This window comes from Aquarana catesbeiana, linkage group LG01, assembly GCF_042186555.1.
Source record: "Aquarana catesbeiana isolate 2022-GZ linkage group LG01, ASM4218655v1, whole genome shotgun sequence".
Taxonomy (NCBI): Eukaryota; Metazoa; Chordata; class Amphibia; order Anura; family Ranidae; genus Aquarana; species Aquarana catesbeiana.
In genome coordinates this window covers 446,862,340-446,882,957 of record NC_133324.1, presented here as the reverse complement: position 1 = coordinate 446,882,957, position 20,618 = coordinate 446,862,340, and the positions used below count along the sequence as shown (strand labels likewise).

The 20,618-nt window shown below is 43.0% G+C and overlaps 1 protein-coding gene across 1 annotated transcript in view; it reads right to left on the bottom strand.

Annotated features, from left to right (window-relative positions):
- Window positions 1-6,467: 6,467 nt before the first annotated feature.
- Window positions 6,468-20,618, bottom strand: part of HAUS6 (HAUS augmin like complex subunit 6) — a 58,630-nt gene continuing 44,479 nt past the window's right edge. Inside the window, exon 17 of the mRNA XM_073636576.1 lies at window positions 6,468-7,208. Within this exon, the coding sequence (XP_073492677.1) occupies window positions 7,117-7,208 (92 nt within the window). The 3' untranslated portion in view covers window positions 6,468-7,116. The remainder of the gene's footprint in view (window positions 7,209-20,618) is intronic.

Genomic DNA, 20,618 nt, shown 5'->3' with positions numbered 1-20,618 from the left:
ATGAGGTGCTCATGATGCAGCCCAATCACACTCACGGAGGTGCAAACATATGTATGTTTATTAAGGACCAATGATCAACATGGCATAAAAACGCATTGCATACATTAAACATAAAAAAGCTTATATCATCTCGTTTTTTGTTACTTGTATCATCATAGATACATTTTATATATTTCCTACATTATAGAAGTCCCCTCCACTGCAGGGTGTTGGTGTGCGCAGTCCGGTGTTCCGCGTTGAGGTCCCCCCTCTCAGCTCCCGGGCCAGGCTCCATGGCTCACCCCTGGCTTTGTTTTGTCGCACGGTCCCAGTTTTGGCTATCATGTGCGTAACTTTTTTGGCATTGCCCATTATGCCCAAATTTCCCCCTTTTCTGCTGATCTTGTTAGACCCTGAAACTATATTGCTTTTCATACATTTTTTATAGAATTTCGATGCATCTGGCTCCTGAAGAGTGGATTGAAGTCCATGAAACGCAGCGTCGGGCCTACCTTTTATGCATCAAATACACATTGACCAATTTTCAGATGTTTTTTACTTCACATGACTTTTATCTTGCTTGGGGGATTAAGATGCATAATTGTACCTACCCATGTCCTATGATTGTATATACATAGATTTATTGTCTATATGCGATTTTTTTTATGTTTAATGTATGCAATGCGTTTTTATGCCATGTTGATCATTGGTCCTTAATAAACATACATATGTTTGCACCTCTGTGAGTGCGATTGGGCTGCATCATGCGCACCTCATTCAAAGTCCCAACCTTCTCCCCTCTTTTTCATGCTGTTCCCTATATGGACAAAAAGTCACCCGTTGGTGCCTGCATCCATGGGAGCCTGGGCAGATGAGAATGCATCTTCCTCCTGCAGCTTCCGTGACGAATTGCTGACTCCTACAGACGCATCCACGCCAAAAACAGCATCAGCCAGCCATTCCTACTCTCTGCGCCTTTAAGAGGGCTGGACCAGCTTCCCCACCACACGCCGATGATGTCGTCCGCCCCCGGAAGCGACGCCCCGCGTCTTCCGGGTCACGCCCCCCTGCCAGAGCCAGTCTAGGGGTTGCTGTATCGGTGACCATCTCCACGCCTGGGCTCAGAGAGCTGAAATCCGGGATACCGCCTGCCCGCTGCTAAAAGGAGGGTTACCCGCGGCTGCATACCCATCCTCCTCCATGCCAGTACAATGGCCCCGGCAAGGTCCACTGACTCCCTGCTGCTCAGAGGCTCCACTCCAGTCCACACTTCCTGTGCTATGGCTGCTGCACCTGCATGACCCCTGTCTTGGTCAGCCCTTGGGACATGCAGCCCCTCAGGTCCTTTGGCAACATGTCTCCTCCAGACAGAGGAAATACTAAGACTGACCAGGGAGCACCTTTTAAAGAAATTACTGTTAATGTATTTCCTGTGTGTGAGGAGGAGCTCCATCTCTCAAGGGCTGACCTGGAAGACGACTGGGGGAAAATCCGATTGCCTCTTGGGGGATCAGGAAGGAATTTTTCCCTCTGCTATAGCAGATGGACTTGTCTTTTTTCAACGTGTGTGTGTGTGTGTGTGTGTGTGTGTGTGTGTGTGTGTGTAAATAAATAAGAAGCTCCAGAGCCCAGGCTGGATAAAAATCTATTTTTTTTAAACTGTTTTTGATTTACAATAAATTTTTTTTTAATCAAAGTAATTTTTATAAAATGCTTTTAGCGTAAAAAAAAAAAAAAAAATCTAAAGATAGGTTTTCTATTTAAGTACATTAATAATTTAGTTTATTCAGCATGAAATTGAGCTTAGTTATGTAGCATGAGGCTGTATATTCTGCAATATTTACATTTTTGGTAAACTCATTCAATAAATCCAAGCTCTGCAAACTGAGATAACATGCACTGCATTGATGCATTCACACAATTTCAAAGTAACCATGAGAGAAGACAAAGTTCAGGAATATTTCACTATCCCATTGTTTTGCAAATCTCTGTACACTACACTGTATGATTGAATTGGTTCCAATATCGCTGTTTTACTAACCTGACAGCTTATTCTAAATAGAATCTTAATATTTGCAAACAAAATGAAGGTTTCTTAACTACCAGCAAGAATAAAGTCCTTACATTTAAAGAGCACCTGTCATTTCAGATCCATCATGGCAGCACCTGTCAGCGGGAATCCACTCACCTGCTGCTGCCACGTCCCTCACCTTGTTGTGTCACTGCAACATTACCAGCCACCACATTAAAGTGAATGGGACAGTCGGTAAATCAACAGCAGGTCAGAAAAGGAGCCGCTGCAGGAGAGATGACAGTTGCACTTTAAAAATGATGATTTAAATCGGCTTGATTTAAATCAAATCGACCCTGCCAGAGACCCTGGATAGATATAGATTATTTATATTTGGGGGTTCTAAGCAAGCAAAAAAAATACATTTATAAAAAAAAAAATATATATAAAGGGGGATCTGATTTTTACATGCATGAGAGAAATGTCAGAATTGGCCTGGGGGGTACTCTCTGGAAGGGGGAGGAGCTCTCGCATGTAGCGGACTCACGTTGAGCGCCGGAGCTCTGCCTCCACCTGACCATCCATCCAAGCTGAAGCTCCAGGAATGCCGGAGGAGCGAGCCACTGGAAGCAGGAGAAACTAGATCTGCTTTCAATGATCTCTCATGGGGGATAGTTGCTTGGCCTGCTGGCCGGCACAGCGCCTCCCCCCCTCCTCCTTTCCCCTACGGCTTTGGCTTCCTGCCTGCTTCAGTTCCATGCATTCATGTTGTATGGAAGGGAACGAGGAAGCCTGGAGTGTTGAGGACTCCTCTCCATTACAGAAGTCGGCGGAACGGTTTCCCTTGCTTGGCAGAGGAGACCTGAAGGTACGGGACAAAGGCACAGATTTAAAGAGGACACAGATGCTGGGCAGTTGCCTCCCCCCTGCGCCTGAGAGGATGCGGTAATATAGAAGCGATACAGATAACACAGTGAGCGACTTGTTTGCCTAGAACCGCATAAAAAAAAACTGCTGACATCTATCTGCTTATTAAACGCTGTTGATCTGGCTTTTTGCAAGCCGCTGCTTCTTGTCACTACATGCAGAGGTTGAATGCCTCTATTTGTGGGAAATCACCACTGCTTCCTAAATGATTGCTAGTAAATGCTATTTTTTTTTTTCTTTATTTTTCATGGGTTTCACAATACAATTCATTACACTTATACAGTGTCGCCTTAATACATCTTAAGTAATTATGTCCATCTGCATATCTTGTGTTTCCTTTAATTGACTCTATAATTCCTTGTGAATTCCCTTTTGCTACTTTTATCCCCCTCCCTAGCCCTAGAAGGAAAAGAAAAGAAAAGAAAAAAAAAAAAAAAAACACATATTCCCTTTAAACCACGCCCCCCCTCTCCACCTTTCTTTACATCAATCTAATCTCTCCCTGTAAACCAAATACGGGGCCCATGTTATCCGGTACCTCTCATCTTGATCTTTCATTGTCAAAGTAAGATTTTCCATGTTGTAGTTCTGCAATTCTAGCCAGCCATTGTGCCCTAGTTGGAGAGTTATCTTTTTTCCACAAGACAGGGATACATGCCCTAGCTGCCGTTAAAATCTCTCGGCAGCAAGTTTTTGAATTTTTCCCACTGATATCGGGATATCTAGCAACAAAAAAGTTGCCGTATTATCTCCCAGGGAGATTTCTGTTATTGTTTTAATAGTTTCGGCAACCATTTCCCAGAACTCTCTAATTCTTGTGCATTCCCAGAAAATATGTAGAATTGTACCTTCTGCTTCATGACATCGCCAACAGACATCTAACACTTGGGGATAAATCCGATGTAACACATAAATGCAGTAAATGCTGTTGAGTGACTTTGTTTCACCTCATAAACTGCTGCTTCTGCCTATTGCAGATAAAGTGCTTCTAATTACTGGAAACTTTCATGGCTATTTAATGACTGCTGTTATCTGGGATGGCTGAGGAGTACCTTTGGCAGTTATCATGAACACTATTAGCTGATATATGCTGCGATTTTCTGATGATTGCTACTTCCCGGCAATGTTATTGCTAATAACTACTGTTATCAGCTTTAAACTAGCTTTGGGTGGGAGGAGGACTTATTTACTTTCCTCACCTGTCATAAAATTATGTGAATGATGTGTCTTTTGGAGATTGCCATTACTCTATGACAAATACAACTTCCTTTCCTCATTTCTTGGGAGAATGATAGAGTTCTCTGACAAACCTTTAACAGCTGATAGAATATAGACGAGAAACACGGCTACATTTTAAGTACAACTGGGGCTGAGAACTGAAGGACTACCCATTTCCACTGGGTGTGAAGCTTGGTGGGGTGGTTGATAAATATTACAGGTGTTACTCCTGGACAAACTGGTGTTGCCTATCATGAACTGTTCCTGACAAATATTGTCATTTTTGAACAACTTCCTTGCTGGTAGATAAAACAGTCGGTAAATTACTCCCAACTGTGGGGAACCTATACTCCCAATTGGTAGCTGGGGCCACCTTAGAATAACAGCTGTTAAATATTCTGTCATTTTTTGTGACCAACTGCTGTTATATATGCCGCTATGTCTCATGAACAACCCTTGCTAAATATTCTGCCAAGGGTAACGAACAATCACTGCCAAACATTTTGTTATTATAGTTACAGATGGTTGTAGAGGTCTTAGTGTAGTGGCTCACTGATAAAATTTGGATAAACCCCTCCTACTGGTAATGTTAGAGTGAAGAGACCTCAGTGGAGAAATCCCAAGAGAAACCTTTCAAGGTAGAATCAACCAAAATGAGGGGGGGGGGGGGGGGGGATCAGGAAAAACAGGAAAAGGGGGCCCACCTACTGTAAGCCCAGAGGGTATTCATCGGTATATGTCCGCAGAGACAAGCATGGTGGAGAATGGGCACAGTAGCCCTAGGCAGGTAACCGCAGCACAGGGGGGGACCTGCAAACCCAAAGTGACTGAAGGAGATTAAAGTGGGGAAAATCAACTACACGTCTGTCACACGGACAAGAAATGCAGGGGAAAACTCGCAAGGAAGTGCTAAGATACATAATGGGGACCAGAAGAGGAAAGGAGGGGCGTCCCCAGAGATTGAAGAGGGCTTAAGGCCAGATGTGGCCCAAGCAAGCCTATCCCAAATTAAAGAGATTCTGAATGAGACTCTAAAGTTGAAATATCATTAAAAGCTGATATAGCAACAGTAAGAGCAGATATTGTGCAGGTTCTCAGACGTGTAGAAGAAAGAGGAGAGAATGGATAAATATGACCAAAAACTGGTGGAAATAAAATCAAATCTCTCAAAAAAACAAATAGATTGCTCCTATATAAAAAATATTGAAGCTGGAGAGAGTCCATAGGATCATAAGATATCAACCCCAGGCGGACGATAATCCAAGAGATGTGATAGTAAGGTTCCACTACTATGAAGAGAAATCTAAAATTATGGAAAGTATCCGGAAGACGGCAGGAATTGCGTACAAAGGAACTGAATTGCAAGTATTCTCAGATTTATCGGTAGAAACGCTGGCAAGAAGAAGACTCCTTAAGCCATTAACAGAACAAGTGTGACGGTAAGACAAGTTATGACAGCTTTGTTCTGACCTCATCAATGCCAGCCATTCAGTGGGCAAAGCTACGCTTCAGGTGCCTGCAGGTTTTTCTCCTAAGATCATGGGATCACAAATTAGAATCCCTAGAGATTCGGGGGAAGCGGCTAGAGTTTAAAGAAAAAAAAAATCTTCAGAATATATGATGGTGGAGTGTTAAGGGGAGTGGGAAGAGAAGGAGAGAATGAAGCCCTGGGGGGAATATACATAGATCGCAATAGGTGTTATAGGCGCAATAGGAGAGAGAGAGATTATGTGATTATTAATGAATTTTGTTTTTTTTTTTGGGGGGGGGGGTTGTGTTGAGGGGTGGTATGTCCAATTTAGAATAATATAGTGGAATGTAAGGTGGAAATACCAATTTTGTAAAAATATAATAAATTATAAATTTATACTAATAAAAAGAACATGCAAAAAAAAAAAAAAAATGGCCTGGGGGTTAAGTGGCTAAAGGAAGTGGTTATTGGGATCTCCTATTCTACCAAAATGTGTGACCAGACTGAGGCCATCTTTTTTAACTATACTAGATGTAATAACTATATTTGCATATATCCAATTAACTAACTAAACCAGAATCACTTTATTGAACAGAACTTACAGCTTACATTAAGTCAGAACCGCATAAAAAAAAAAAAAAAAAGTGAAGGTCAGGTGATGAGTGAGCCAATTTTGCTTGCTTTTTTAAAATTTTAGTGCATTCTCATTTACTGTTTTAATGGATTAACACAGAAAAAGCAAGCTGTGATATTCAGTTAAAACACTGTACATATTGATCATCTTACAACATCCTTTAAGTAAACCTTTACTTTGATCTGTCTTCTCCAGTATTCATAAAAATGCAAAGACTGCAGCTGCCATAAGTCTGGAAGGGTTTATAGACATATGCACAATTTTAAGTTAAAAATCTCAGATTAAAAAGATGCTTAAAAGACCTTCCGCACAATTTTGGCAAGATCATGTACATCGTGCTAAGAGTGTCCCCTTGTCCACAGTTTAGTGGTGAGGATATAGTGGCAAGTGAGGAAAGAGTTGTAACAAATATTAATGGACACAGGCAAAGAATGCTAAATAATTATTTGAATTTTCCAGTGAGCAAATGCCCTGAAGATTGGTGGAAGTTAAGATTTACTATCTAGTCTAACAAAAACACTTCATCAAAACATTAGCAACACAAAAGCAATAAATGTCAGCAACATTACAAAAGGTGGCAAAATAAAATGGCAGAATGCAGGTCTTCAAAAATGCAAAAGTCTGTTTTATTGCCCATTTTCAGGTTTTGGTTGAGAAACTGGAAAGCAAAAGTAAGGAAGCGGGCATTTTAGTACTCTTAGGGGGGGGTTTAGTTACTAAAAAAGTGCATGTGTATCCAAATAAGTTAAGCTACAGCAAAAAAAAAAAAAAAAAAATTAAATTATGTAATTAACTGTTACACATACATATTGAGAACATATTATGGGTTAAGGATTTACAAATTATGGATGCATTCAAATAAAGGGACTTCATAGTTTACAGCATTATAAGCTGTCCTTCATCTGTACTTTGCTGCAGGTCTGTCACAGAACGTGTGTAATCAAAGGTCTGATTGATATTTCCAGTACCTGAAAAAAAAGAAAAGCATATTTGTTTGCCACACAGATAATACATGTGTTAAATGCATTTATGGCAGGGTTAAGCAAAATCACACTTATAGAAATCAAGTCCGAAAGTGATTTTTATAATCTCTACAGTCTATAGCCAGAACTCCAAATTGCCCATTCACAAAGAACTCCTACCTTAAAACACCATCCATTTTTGGGCAAGCATTTGTCTAAGGGGGGACAGTTTTGATCCCAACGGTTATAGGACTTCTGAATGGGTAATGATTTGAGTGCTTTATTAGATGAGATTTGTTAAACGTATGGGAATAAAAAATGAAAAAATATAGAACAAACATCACTACATACTCACTTCCCTGTTGCAGCCCCCACTGGCTCTAAGACTGAGAACTAAGTGATCACATGATTGCTAATGGCCCAGTCCTCGCAAGTGCTGAAAACAATGACTCAATGAGTCACTGCAAGCACCATATCTGCTTTTGCTGAGTTTCAGAAAATCTTTCTTCCCTTATTTACAGGTTTAAAAAGTTCTTTTTGTGACCAAGCATCTCTTCCCGATAGTGTGTGAGTGTGTGTGGGGGGGGGGGGGGCAGGGTTCCAGCACACTCTGCAAACACATGCTGTACCTGTACTGCAAAGTCTGCTCAGCCTGAGGCAATATGCAAACTGATTGAAAAGTGGGTGTGTTCGTGAGGCAGGGTATGATTGGGAGGGGGTGTGTGCCAAAGGCAGGCTGTGATTGGCTGGTGAGGTGTAGTGGCTGCACAAACTATTCATTTAACAAGGTGGTTACCTAAATTGACTCATATGGCTTCTCAGTTTAAATGTACAGATCTATTTATTCAAAAATATTCCAAAATGTAACTATCACATTAGATTAAAAAAAAAAAATCAACAATTATTTAAAAAAAAGACAATACCCTTCACCTCACCCATATGAAAAAGAACAATATTGTTGTTGTCAACCACTCTAGTAACTTATGGCAAATAAATTCTCTAAAATCGGGGGTTAGCAACCCATAGATCGTGATCTACCGGTAGATCTTGGTCTGGGTTTGCTGACCTGCAATGCCAGAGCATCAGAGTGCAATGCAGAGGGACTAGTTGTAAAGTTGGAGCTGTAGAAGGGAGCAAGAGCCACATAATCTGATGCCTCCTGTAGTGCCGGCTCCTATCCTATGTGGAATGATATCAACTGCACTTCACCTCTTATCCCGGCTAGCGATCTCCAGAGTGGTGCCAGCAGCAGGCGTGACCAGATGCGCTAGAGCAGTGGTCATCAACCCTGACAGTATTTCTTGAAAAATGGTTCAGGGATCTTTTTGGAAAGGACACTTTCTCACACTTTTTTGCAATGGAAAGAGCCATTGGGTGCATTCTAGACCTCCATTACCAGGGGGCTATCCAAGACCTCTTGTGGTTAAAATGCTTTATTATAAAGAGATAGAGTAACCATATTGCAGAAGGCCAGGGAAATGGGCAAAATCATTTATGAAGGAACTAGGGTATCTATATACCCAGATTTTTCACCAGATGTGCAGAGACGGAGGAACAAGTTTTTGGAAATCAAGCTCAAATGACAACATCTGAAAGTCTCCTATGCCTTGTTATATCCAGCAAGATTGCGGGTGACTGCTATGGGGGAGACTTTAATTCCCAGAGAGGAGAACGGGTGGCTGGCATCCCGTAAGGAGAAATTATAGAAGAATTAAAAAAAAAAAACAACACTTTAAAAGAAAAAAAGTATAACAACTGCATGGATGATCCAGGGGCACAATTGATCATGTATTTTCACATAATGGAGCTTCAGCGGGGGGTTGCATTTAGGTTAGAGGGAGAATGTGTAAATGGCCTTCTTCCTCAAAGTTAATGGGAGGGAGGTTATACACGGAGGAAATTATGTATTTGTTATCTTGAGCACATGGGAAGGTCACTTTGGAAGCTCCCAGAGAGGACCCAAAAGGGTGGTGAGTGAATTGGGAATGAGACACAGATGGTGTGTTAGGTATGAAAAAGGGGTGGGGATGTGTGAGGAATAAATATCTCAAAATAGGAAATATTTTGTCACTAAAGTATCACAGAAGGAAAATAAGAATGGGTATTGGTCAACAAAGAAAGATCACACGAAGTATATGGAAATCACACAATTTGGAGTGGACATTTTGAATTATATGTATTTGTTGCAAATTAAGAGGTTAATCCTATGCAGGTAATTAAATTATATGTTCTTGGAATGTCTGGGGGTTGGGAGATCAAAAATGTATGGGGTGGGATTGCTCTGCCTACAGGAGACGCACCTTACTCATGTTTCTATACGGCAGCTGGGATGGGGTGAATTTCAAACCTAGTACCACTCAGTTCACACCTCCTACAGGGGGGTGAGTATTCTGATCAGGTCTGGGGTAATGTTCACCTGCAAGCAGATTAAGACTGATGAGCTGGGACGCTATATTTTTTGTATTGTACTATAGAGAACAGAACCTGCGTGCTGGCCAATTTATATGTTCCTCCTCCTTTTGACACTTTTTTGTATAGGTTATTGGAGTTTTCTGGATAAACCGGGTGTGCCGATTATTGTCATGGGTGATTTTAATACGGTTTTGGACCAGAAGATGGATAGGTTTCCCCATGGGACACAGATTGATTGGCTCTATTTTTAAGGGAGGCTGGACTAACGGATATATGGAAAGTCCAGAATCCAGCGGTCCGACAGTACTCGTGTTTTTCCAGGACACACTCCACTCTTTCTAGAATTGATATGTTCTGGGGAACGAGGAGGCATTACAGGTGATAAAATGTTTTTTAAAATAGTAGTAAAGGTCTTGCAAGCTACCAAATCAAAGATCCCCCATCTTATAATAGTATGACGACATCTGCTATCACTAATCACGTCCCATACTAAACGTGTGAGAATCACAGATAAATAATGTGCTGCGATATCCCCTTAATGATCTGCTGAACCTGCAGCAAAAAAACCAAAAAAAAAAAAAAAAAATGAAGGAATGTTAACTAAAGTGATGTGCCTATAAATTCCAAGAATAAAAAATTTCAATAGTGAAGACACTCCGGTGCTTCCAACCCCAAAGTAATGGCCGCTCACCTCAGCGTGTGACCTTACAATTAAGTTTGGTCAGTACACGCTTTTGAATCGTCAAAATGGATTCCAGGTCAGGTTGCAAGGTCCAAATACTGCTCAAAGATGTGGCATCCTCATATATAAATATCAAAAAGACTTCCATAGCATAATAAAGCTTTAAAAGATTGTATTTAATGCAAACAAACCCCCTTTATAGGGTACTCACATGGGTCTGGTGCGTTAGTGCACTGCGCTATAGCATGCCTTAATAGCTCCAAGCCGTGGTTGAGATCGTGTTCTACTCCATATGACAGACCAGCTGCCTCCTGCACCGTCCAGTCCCCTCCCCTACGCGTGTCGATACAAGGGAAATATATCTTCATCAGGGGGATCACCCTGTCCCCCCGACGAAGATATGATATTTCCCTTGTATCGACACGCGTAGGAGGGGACTGGACGGCACAGGAGGCAGCTGGTCTGCCATGTGGAGTAGGACAACACAATCTCATCCACGGCTTGGTGCTATTAAGGCATGCTATAGCGCGGTGCACTAACGCACTAGACGCATGTGACTACCCTATAATAGGGCTTCGTTTGCATTAAATAAAATCTTTTAAAGCGTTATTACACTATGGAAGTCTTTTTGATATTCATATATGAGGATGCCACATCTTTGAGCAGTATTTGGACCTTGCAACCTGACCTGGAATCCGTTTTGATGATTCAAAAGCATGTACTGAGCAAACTTAATTGTGAGGTCACACGCTCTGAGGTGAGCGGCCATTACCTTGGGGTGGGGAGCACTTGAGTGTAAATCACTATTGAAGATCACTATATTCACAGTCACCTATCAAGTTTATTATCTTTTCCTTATCGATTAAGGATGCCGAAAACTGACCCTGGATGGTCAGAGTATCACGGACCTATATGCACCTGAGCACTTTATGGATCACTTTTGTATCAATATTTATATTTTATGAAATGTAGATTCACGCTATATGATGTTGTAAGCTGTATGACAACAACAGTCGCTTTTATATATATTTTTTATTCTTGGAATTTATAGGCACATCACTTTAGTTAATTTTGTTTTTAAGGTTTTTCGCTGCAGGTTCAGCAGGTCATTAAGGGGATAGCGCCCGCACATGATTTATCTGTGATAGAAAAAAAACTAAGTTTCATGCTGAGAGGTCTTTCTGACCACTCCCCGATGACATTATCAATAGAGGTGAAGGAGAGTTCTCGACCCGGGGAGTGGAAAATAAGCCCTTTTTGGATGGAACGGGTGACCCAGATGAGGCGTTAACAGACTTGAGAGAGTTTGCTGACTTGAATAGAGAAACTGCCCCGGGAAACAGTAATCTGGGACACCTTGAAGGCCTTCCTTCAAGGAATACTGATACAAGTGTCAAAAATTTAAAAACAAGCCAAGGATTGGGAAAGGGCAGCCAGAGAGAGGGTAGTAGCCATGGAAGAATATGTGAATAATCCGACCCTTGAAACGTAGGGTTTGGGCAGAGGAAGGACAAAATCTACAGGACAAAGCAGAGCATAAACAACTTTTTCAGAGGCAGAAATCCTCTGGGGAGGGGGGAAAGGGCGGGGTGAATTTGGCCAATCTGGTTAGATAAACTTGCCACCATCTATGGTTCCCACGATCAGGATAGGGTCTCTTCACATACACCAGAAATTGTAGAGAAGTTTAAAGAATATTATGAGCACCTGAATAGTTACCAGCAACAGGAAACGGGGGAAAGAGGTGGATGCTTTCAGATGAACTGGACCTGCCAACAGAGGAACTGCAGCAGGCCACAAGGGAGATGGCAGGCCAGAAGTCTCCTGGTCCTGACAGTCTTCCGGCAGAGACCTATAGGAAGGTGTTACTACCAGAGTGGTTGGGGGTCTTAAATTGGTCATTGATTCAGGGGGAGCTCCCCGCATCTATGATGGAAACTACCATAGGTGTGATACATAAGGAAGGCAAGGATCCACTTAATACATCCTCATATAGACCCATTTCCTTACTTAGTACGGATGTAAAAACTTTGGCGAAGGTCTTGGCAACCAGGTTAACTAGGGTCATCCCGAAACTTGTCCACCTAAATCAGTCGGGATTTATACCTGGAAGATCTACTAGTATAAACATAAGACACGTGCATTTGAATTTACAGGTCTCGGCTGATGGGGATGGATCAAGGGCCAATTTTGCCTTTGGATGCCGCTAAGGCTTTTGATAGTCTGGAGTGGCGATACTTGGAGGGTTCTGGCCAAGTTTCAATTAGGCCCGGGCTTTATTACCTGGATAAAAATGCTATACAAGGGGGACAAAGGCATAAGTGAGTGAACAATGAACATTCTGACAAATTTTGACTGCTGAAGGGAACGAGACAGGGGTGCCCTAAGGCACTCCCCCCCCCCCCCCGCTCTTGGTCCCTCATGATCGAAACTCTGGCGGTGGCTGTTAGGTCTTCCCCGAAGGTGATAGAGTTTAAAAGGTGAATAGTGGAAGAAAAAGTAGCATTATATGCGGATGACCTTTTATTATTTCTAGGAGATACGCAGGACTCCATGCTAAAGGCAAATGGAAATACATTTTGGCCAATTTTCCGGACTCACTATAAACTGGGAAAAATGCGCACTGTTACCAATAGATCACCTGGACAGTACTTTGCCTGGAGGTCGCCCTAATTTATATAGTGGGCAAAATGAAATACTTGGGAATTAATAATCACAAGAGACCCTAAACAGTATATCAGATAACATTGTCCCACTACTGGAAAAAACTAAAATATGGAAAAGTCTCCCATTATCAGTAGCAGGACGATGTAACTTATGCAATGTATCCATAGAATTTTGATCAACTCTCCAGTGTGGGTATACAAAAAGTGGTTCAAAAAGTTAGACGTTATTTTCAGAGAATTCATTTGGAAAGGTGGTCTGGCAAAAATCCGTCTGCGCACTTTACAATTACAGAGACAGGAAGGAGGGGTTGCACTTCCACACCCTCAGAGTTAATTCCTTTCAGCACAATTACAGCATATAGGATGATGTAGTTGATCGGAAGGGGGATATGTGGGGAAGGAAATGTTGCTACAAAACACCCCACATGGATCATTGGTAGAAGCTATGGAGGCAGGCTCTTTCCCCTCTAGGCTCACCACACTAAGTCTAACAATTAAAATATGTAATACAGTGAAGACATTGCTAGGGTATAAGGGACTTACAGAGTATACTGCCTTATGGGAGAATAAAAATCTGGGTGAAATCCAGAAGATAGAGACAATCAAGGAATGGGAGATGTGCGGAATAATGTTTATTAGCCAGGTATATAATGAAGATACTCTGAAATCTTTTCAGGAATTGAGGGAAAAATATACACAATACCAAATAAATCCTTTAGGTACCTACAGGTCAGGCAGGCCTTGGAGGCGCAGTTTAGAGAGAGGGCGCTTGAATGGAGATTCCTTTGCTCCAGGTTATTAATGCAACCACCCCAAAAGGCCTTATTTAGAGCTTATATCCGCATATATTTAGGGGGAGCCTGGAAGGGATAAGGACCCCACTAAGTAGGATGAGATGCGAACAAGATGTAGGAACTATAAAATCGGAAGAGCAATGGAGTAGAATCCTTGAATTGAGACCCTTGGTTTCACTTTCCCCCTCCCAAAAGATGTCACATTTGTCCGTTATAGAGAGCTTATTATGTCACTGCTCTCATCACATCAAGACAGTGCAGTGACTTTTCTTCCCTGGAACATGGTTTTGGAAAAAATGATGGCACAACAATATCTTGGTTCAGGTGAAAACCTGAAACCACTTTTGGCAAAATGTCTGGACAAGGGTGTAACACCACCCTGTCCTCATGAATAATCAAAATATGGCTCTTTACACGAAAGAGCAGCCAATTCCGAAACCCTCCTTGCTGAGGATATAGCAACCAAGAACATCAGTTGTCCCTTGTCAGAAGGACGAAGGGAATATGCTGTATCGGTTCAAATGGCTGTTTTTGTAACACTGACAAAACTAAGTTCAAGTCCCAAGGGCTCAAAGGTGACTTGACTGGCAGATTAATCCGCATCACCCCTTGCATAAAACCCCAGACTACAGAATGCGTAGCAAGCGGTCTTTGAAATAAGATTGATAAGGCTGAGACTTGGCCCTTAATAGTACTCAAGGCCAATTTCATCTCTATGCCTAAATATAGAAAGGCAAGAGGTCTGCCTATGATATATCTCCGAGGGTGCCAACCCTTTGATTCACACCAGGAAACATTAGCTTTCCAGACCCTATAATATATAGTTCTGGAAGCTGGCTTCCTTGCATTAATCAAAGTAGAGACAACTGACCAGAAAAGCCCACGTTTCTTCAGGAATGCGGGTTTCAATAGTTAGGCTGTTAAATTTAGCGTTCGTAAAAGTAGGATGGAATATCGGCCCCTGCGAGAGCAGGTCTGGCCTTAGGTGAAAGGGACCATGGATCCTCCACTGCCATCTTTACGATTTCTGCATACCATGACCTTCTTCTGGGCCATGCTGGTGCTACCAGAATTACCGGCTTTCTTTGCAGCTTGATTCTGCAAAGAAGTCGTGGTAGCAACTGAATGGGGGGGAATGCCTAGATCAGTGAGAACTGATCCCACGGGGTCACCAACGCATCTGTTCTGCATGCGAGTGGGTCCCTGGTCTTGGACACAAAGTTGACTAACTTCATGTTGAATCTGGATGCTAGAAGATCTATGTCCGGAGTCCCCCATCTTTGGCAAACAGCCCGAAAAATGTCAGGGTGAAGGGACCATTCCCCTGGGAATAACTGCTGGGGACTTAAGTAGTCCGCCTGCCAATTCTCTACTCCCGGAATGAAGACTGCCGATAGGCACGGAACATTCCTTTCTGTCCAAGTTAGAATATGGTTCACCTCTCTCTGCACTGAGAGACTCTTGGTGCCCCCTTGGTGATCGATATAGGCCACACCCGTGGCATTGTCAGATTGGATCCTGACAGGACAGCCTCTTAACCTGGAAGTCCAGGCCTTCAGTGCCAGAAGCACTGCCTGAATCTCTAGGATGTTGATGGGCAAGGCTCTTTCGGTTGACCACTGTCCTTGGACAGTCGTTTTCTCTAGTACTGCTCCCCAGCCAGAAAGGCTGGCATCTGTTGTTACTTCTTTCCAGATAATTGGTCTGAAGGATTTTCCTTTCAGCAGATTTTGGGTTAATAACCACCAACTGAGGCTTTGGCACACCCTTGGGGACAGCCGCATCGGCAGGTCCAAAGCTTGGATCGTTTTGTTCCAAGCAGACAGGATACTGCTTTGCAACAGTCTCGAATGGAACTGGGCATAGGGGACTGCTTCGAATGAAGCCACCATCTTTCCCAACAACCTCATGCAAAGGAAAATTGAGGGATTTCTTTTCAACCTGACCATCCGCACCAGCTCTCGTATGGAGTTGATCTTTGCCGGAGGCAAGAACACCTTTTTCTGGGCTGTGTCTATGGTCAGGGCCAAATACTCCAGCTTTTTTAGCTGTTTTAAAGGAAGACTTTTCTAGGATGAGAATCCAACCCAGACTTTCCAGGTAACTGGCTGTAATGCGTACAACTTTGCTCCAAGCGAGCCACTGACTGGTCTATTAACAATAGATCGTCTAGGTACATCTAGGTTATGCCCTGTGCCCTTAACCTGGCTAGAGGTGGGGCCAGCACTTTTGTGAACACCCGGGGTGCTGTAGCTAACCCGAAGGGCAAGGCTACAAACTGAAAGTGCTGCTGTTCTACTTCGAAACGCAGAAACCTTTGGTGAGCAGGAAATATAGGGACATGCAGATATGCATCCCTAATGTCGATGGACACCAGAAGTTCTCTTCCCTGTAGGATAGAAAGAACTGACCTGATCGACTCCATGCAAAAGGAGCAGATTTTCAGGAACTGGTTTAGTTTCATTAGATCTAGAGAATGGGTCTGACATCTCCATTTGGTTTTGGTACTGTAAACAAGTTTGAATTAAACCCCAAACCTTGCTCTTCTGTGGGGGATCTGTATGATCACCCTCTGAGTCAATAATCGGTCTAATGCTTGAAACAGAGGTTGCCTTTTCCCTGGATCTTTGAGAACATTTGATCTCAAAAAATGAGATAGTGGAAATTCCTGAAATTCTAGTTTGTATCCTAGAGACACCGTGGAGATGACCCATCTGTCCTGAATTTCCTTTTGCCAGACTTCTGAGTATTGCAGAAGTCTTCCCCCGACTCTGGCGAGGGGGGGCGCCTCTTCACGATGAGGCTTTAGTATTCTGCTTTGCAGATTTCCAGGCCCATGTCTTATGTGCCTGGGCCTGACCCTTTCCTCTAGAGTCAGACGGCGGAGGCCATCGCCACTGCCTAGAGGCGGATGCCCCTGGCGCAGGAGAAAAAGTCAGTTTAAATGAAGGACGTTTATACTTTCTTTTGACTGGCAAAAGAGTACTCTTCCCACTATAAATAGTTTGGATGTATTTATCCAAATCATCCCCAAAAAGTCGCTTTCCATGAAAACGGAAACTAGTCAGAAGCCTTTTGCAAGATGCTTCAGCTGACCAATTTTTTAACCAAAGGGTCCTATGCATGTATACTAGCACAAGTGCAAGGCGGGACACCTGGTGAATGGAGTCTTTTATAGAGTCTATGGCAAAACATAATGCCTTTGGTAGTTTAGCCAACTCACGGGCCTGTTGTGCAGGGATCTGCTTAAGGGCCTCTCTGAACTGGTCCTTCAGGGACTGGCAGATGCCTATTGCAGTGACTGCAGGCTGAGTAACGGCCCCATCTAAGGAAAAATAAGGATTTTAACAGGAATTCCAACTTTTATCTGTTGGATCTTTAAGCATTTGCGCATTGTCTACCGGACAAGTTAAACTTTAATTCACACTGGAAATCGCAGTTTCAACTGCTGGTACATTCCATCTTTTGGTAAATTTCTCCATGGGATAGCGAACAGAGAATCTCTTTGGAGAGAGAAAATGCTTATCCGGGTGATCCCATTTAGCAAAAATAAGTTTTTCTAGTAATGAATGGACAAGAAACGCGTGATAATAAAATAAATAAAATGATTTTAAAGAACCCAAGGAAGAAACCGAACTTTCAACTGACTCTGTTAGGGGTAGCATGAATGTGGAACGAACCATCGAGTCTTTACCATCAATCTCTTAGATTGTAGGGTTGCAAAATGTTCATCAACTGTTTCCTCCGCAGAGGAATAATCGGCTTGTTTTTCCACGTGATCGCCTGAGGGTAATAACTCATCCTGTGCCCACTGTTCCCTTTGTAAAGGATTTGAGGTTGGGGAAGGGGATCTAGCATGCTTCCTATCCATTTAGATGGAGGATGCGATTAAAGACGCTAATCTTCCTTCGAAGCCCTGCAGGGCAGAGGAAAATGCATCTTCAGTCACGTATACAGGGGCTGAAGTGTGAGAAGCAGTTGCACCACCAATAGGTTGCAATGACTCATCCTGGCTTGCCATATCTGGTATCTCCAGAGAGGATGACAGTGTGGCGGCATGACTGGAGTTCCCAGCGCCTGGGGGAGGAATTTTTGGTACCTTTGTGGTAACTCTGGATGCCATAGTGCAAAGCACAAAAGCAGAGGCACTCCAGAAAAATGTACTACTTGCTGAGGAATAGTCTAGAAATCACAATGGCACCATAAAGATCCGCTTGATGCTGAGCAACAATGTATTTCCTATACTGGAAATGGCTGTATACACTCCTTACGTGCCCCAGCGCTACTGTGTCCTGTGTGACAGATTTCACTTCAGCTGCTCTGGTAGAGACCTTCTGTTATAAGAGCGTCTGCTTTTTATAAAGAAACTTCAGGTGTGAGCCCGATTGGCGTCCCTGATCGCCGCCTGCCTTAGGTCACACCCCCTCGAGTGACCCACCCTCCTCCTTTCAAAATGACCCTTAGCACGCGCGGACAGCACGCATTCGGGTCTGTAATACAGACTGAAGAAAAGGAGGCTGCAGCCACCATCTGGCGCTCTCATGGGGCGCAACAAGGCTTTATGTAAAAGGCAGGTAAAACATAGCAAAATGTTGTTTGGTAATAAAGAAGCTGCCCCGCAGTAGAGGCTTAATATCTGTTTCAGCCAGAGCCATAGTACATATAAAAATGCTGGAGCCCCAGCCCCTTAGTTTCCCCATTTGGGGGGGGGGGGGGGGGGACGACACTTTGTTCAATTACAAACCCCCTCCTGGCTACTGGGACACACAAACACACGCTGTTGTAGCTGGACACAGAGCTGCTGAGAGCAACGTACCAAGGTATGTGTATCTATACTCCCTCTAGTGGAGATTTTAGGGTATTACAATGTTTTTCATATGGAAGAAAAAAGGCATAGGCGGACTTTTTACAGTTCCCAGGCTTCTTCCCTTACCTTTTCCTTGCTGCAGGATACTGCTGAAAACAAACAGATCCAAACTTCACCCATCATGGCGGGCAGCGTTAGTAAGCCTTCAAAGACCGGGTCCCTATAATAGGGGTTCCACTCCTTTGGACCTGTATAGCACCCCTCAGAAGCAACTTTAAGTAATGTAGCATGACCAAAAAGAGTCCTGGTTCCTGGGGTCCAGCCCGCAAAAAAAAAAAAAAAAAAAAAAGGGAAGAGGCTTACAGGCAAAACCTCATTCTTCTATGCGAGGCCCGGGTACCATCCCGTGGCCTCAGTGGCTTGGATGGATCCGGTCTATAGAGGAATTTAAATCCAGCATGGATCCCTCCTGGAGCTCCTCAGAGCACATCTTCACTCGTGACCAACACATTAGACACTGGCGAAAAAACTGAGGTACTCCTGGAAGACAGAGGGGTTATATAGGGGAGTGAACTTCCTGTATTGGGTATACCAGAGTCCATCACTTGAAGGTGGCCCATAACCCATTAAGTTATTACTTAGGCTCTGTGTCCTATGATGTACGATAAAGAAACGCAGATTTTGATTTTAGTGATCAACTAAGCACTAGAGGCAGATTCCCTTCATATCCAATAAGCATCAACAAACACTAAAATATATCAGGGATGACATCAACCATTTAAACCAATTTTTTTCAAATGGAGGAAACCAGGAGAGAAAAACTAAAAGAAACAAAGAGCTTTTGTTTTACAAACATGTAAAAGAAGGCAATACAAAAAAGGTAACAATAATCCTCATAACTTTAGAGAAATTTGTTTAAATTATGCTGTCCAGGGTAGAGAAGAGGTGGATAACCCTGGAGATTCTAAAAAGGGCACTTTCACACTTTACCATTGTTTTAGCAGCGCTTTTAACCCCCGCTAATGGCCGGGAAAGGGTTAAAAGCACCCCGCGCTTTGGCAACGCTGGTCATTGATTTCAATGGCAGGGCCATTTTAGGAGCGGTGTAGGACTTTTTCTCCCCCGTCCTGCAAGTGCACCGCTCCAGTGTGAAAACACTCGTGCTTTCACACCAGGGTGGCAGGGGAGGCGTTTTTTGGGTGCCATTTTTAGCCCTTTGGCATCTGAAAAACGCCTCAGTGTGAAAGTAGCCTAAAAATAGGTAATAGTTATATATCAGAGCTTAAAATGCAAGAAAAAGCTGGAAACTGACCTCAGTGTTCAATCCCTTTGGCGACAAGCTATTTAGCGTGTAAATTCATATCTCCTCCATTAACACCAGTGATAGTCGCCACTTCTGAGAGATTCAAAGCATAAATCCCTTTTACCTTTAAAACCATTAATATTTACATTATGCTGGTTTGCGAAATGTTGGGCCAGTGGGATATCAGGGTCTTTCCCTTTAATGTCTCACATATGCTCCGATACAGGTTTCTAATCTCAGTTTAGTTTTACCTATATGTATGTTATCATAAAAGGACAAATAAAGTATATAGGACCTTGATGGTGGAACAATTAACCGCTTCCCGAACACCCACAGTTATACTGCAGCAAGGTGGCTGGATAGCACGAATCGCCATAGGTGTACGTTGGTCCATGCATGCAATAGCGGGCGCGCCCGCCGCGGGAACCTACAATCGCAGTATACAGAGGCAGAACAGATCTGCCTATGTAAACAAGGCTGATCCTTGGTCAGACAGGGGACATCTCAGAGATTTGCTGTTCCCAGTCATCGGGAACAGCGATCTCTGGTGTTCCAGGAAGCCCATCCCCCTACAGTTAGAACACACCCAAGGAACAATTAACTCCTTCCCTGCCAGTGTAATTTATAGATTGATTAGTGCTATAAAAATGCACTGATCAATGTAATGTCACTAGTCTCCAAAAAGTGTCATTTGGGGTCAGATTTGTCCGCCGCAATGTCGCAGTCCCAACAAAAAGCGCAGTTCACCGCCA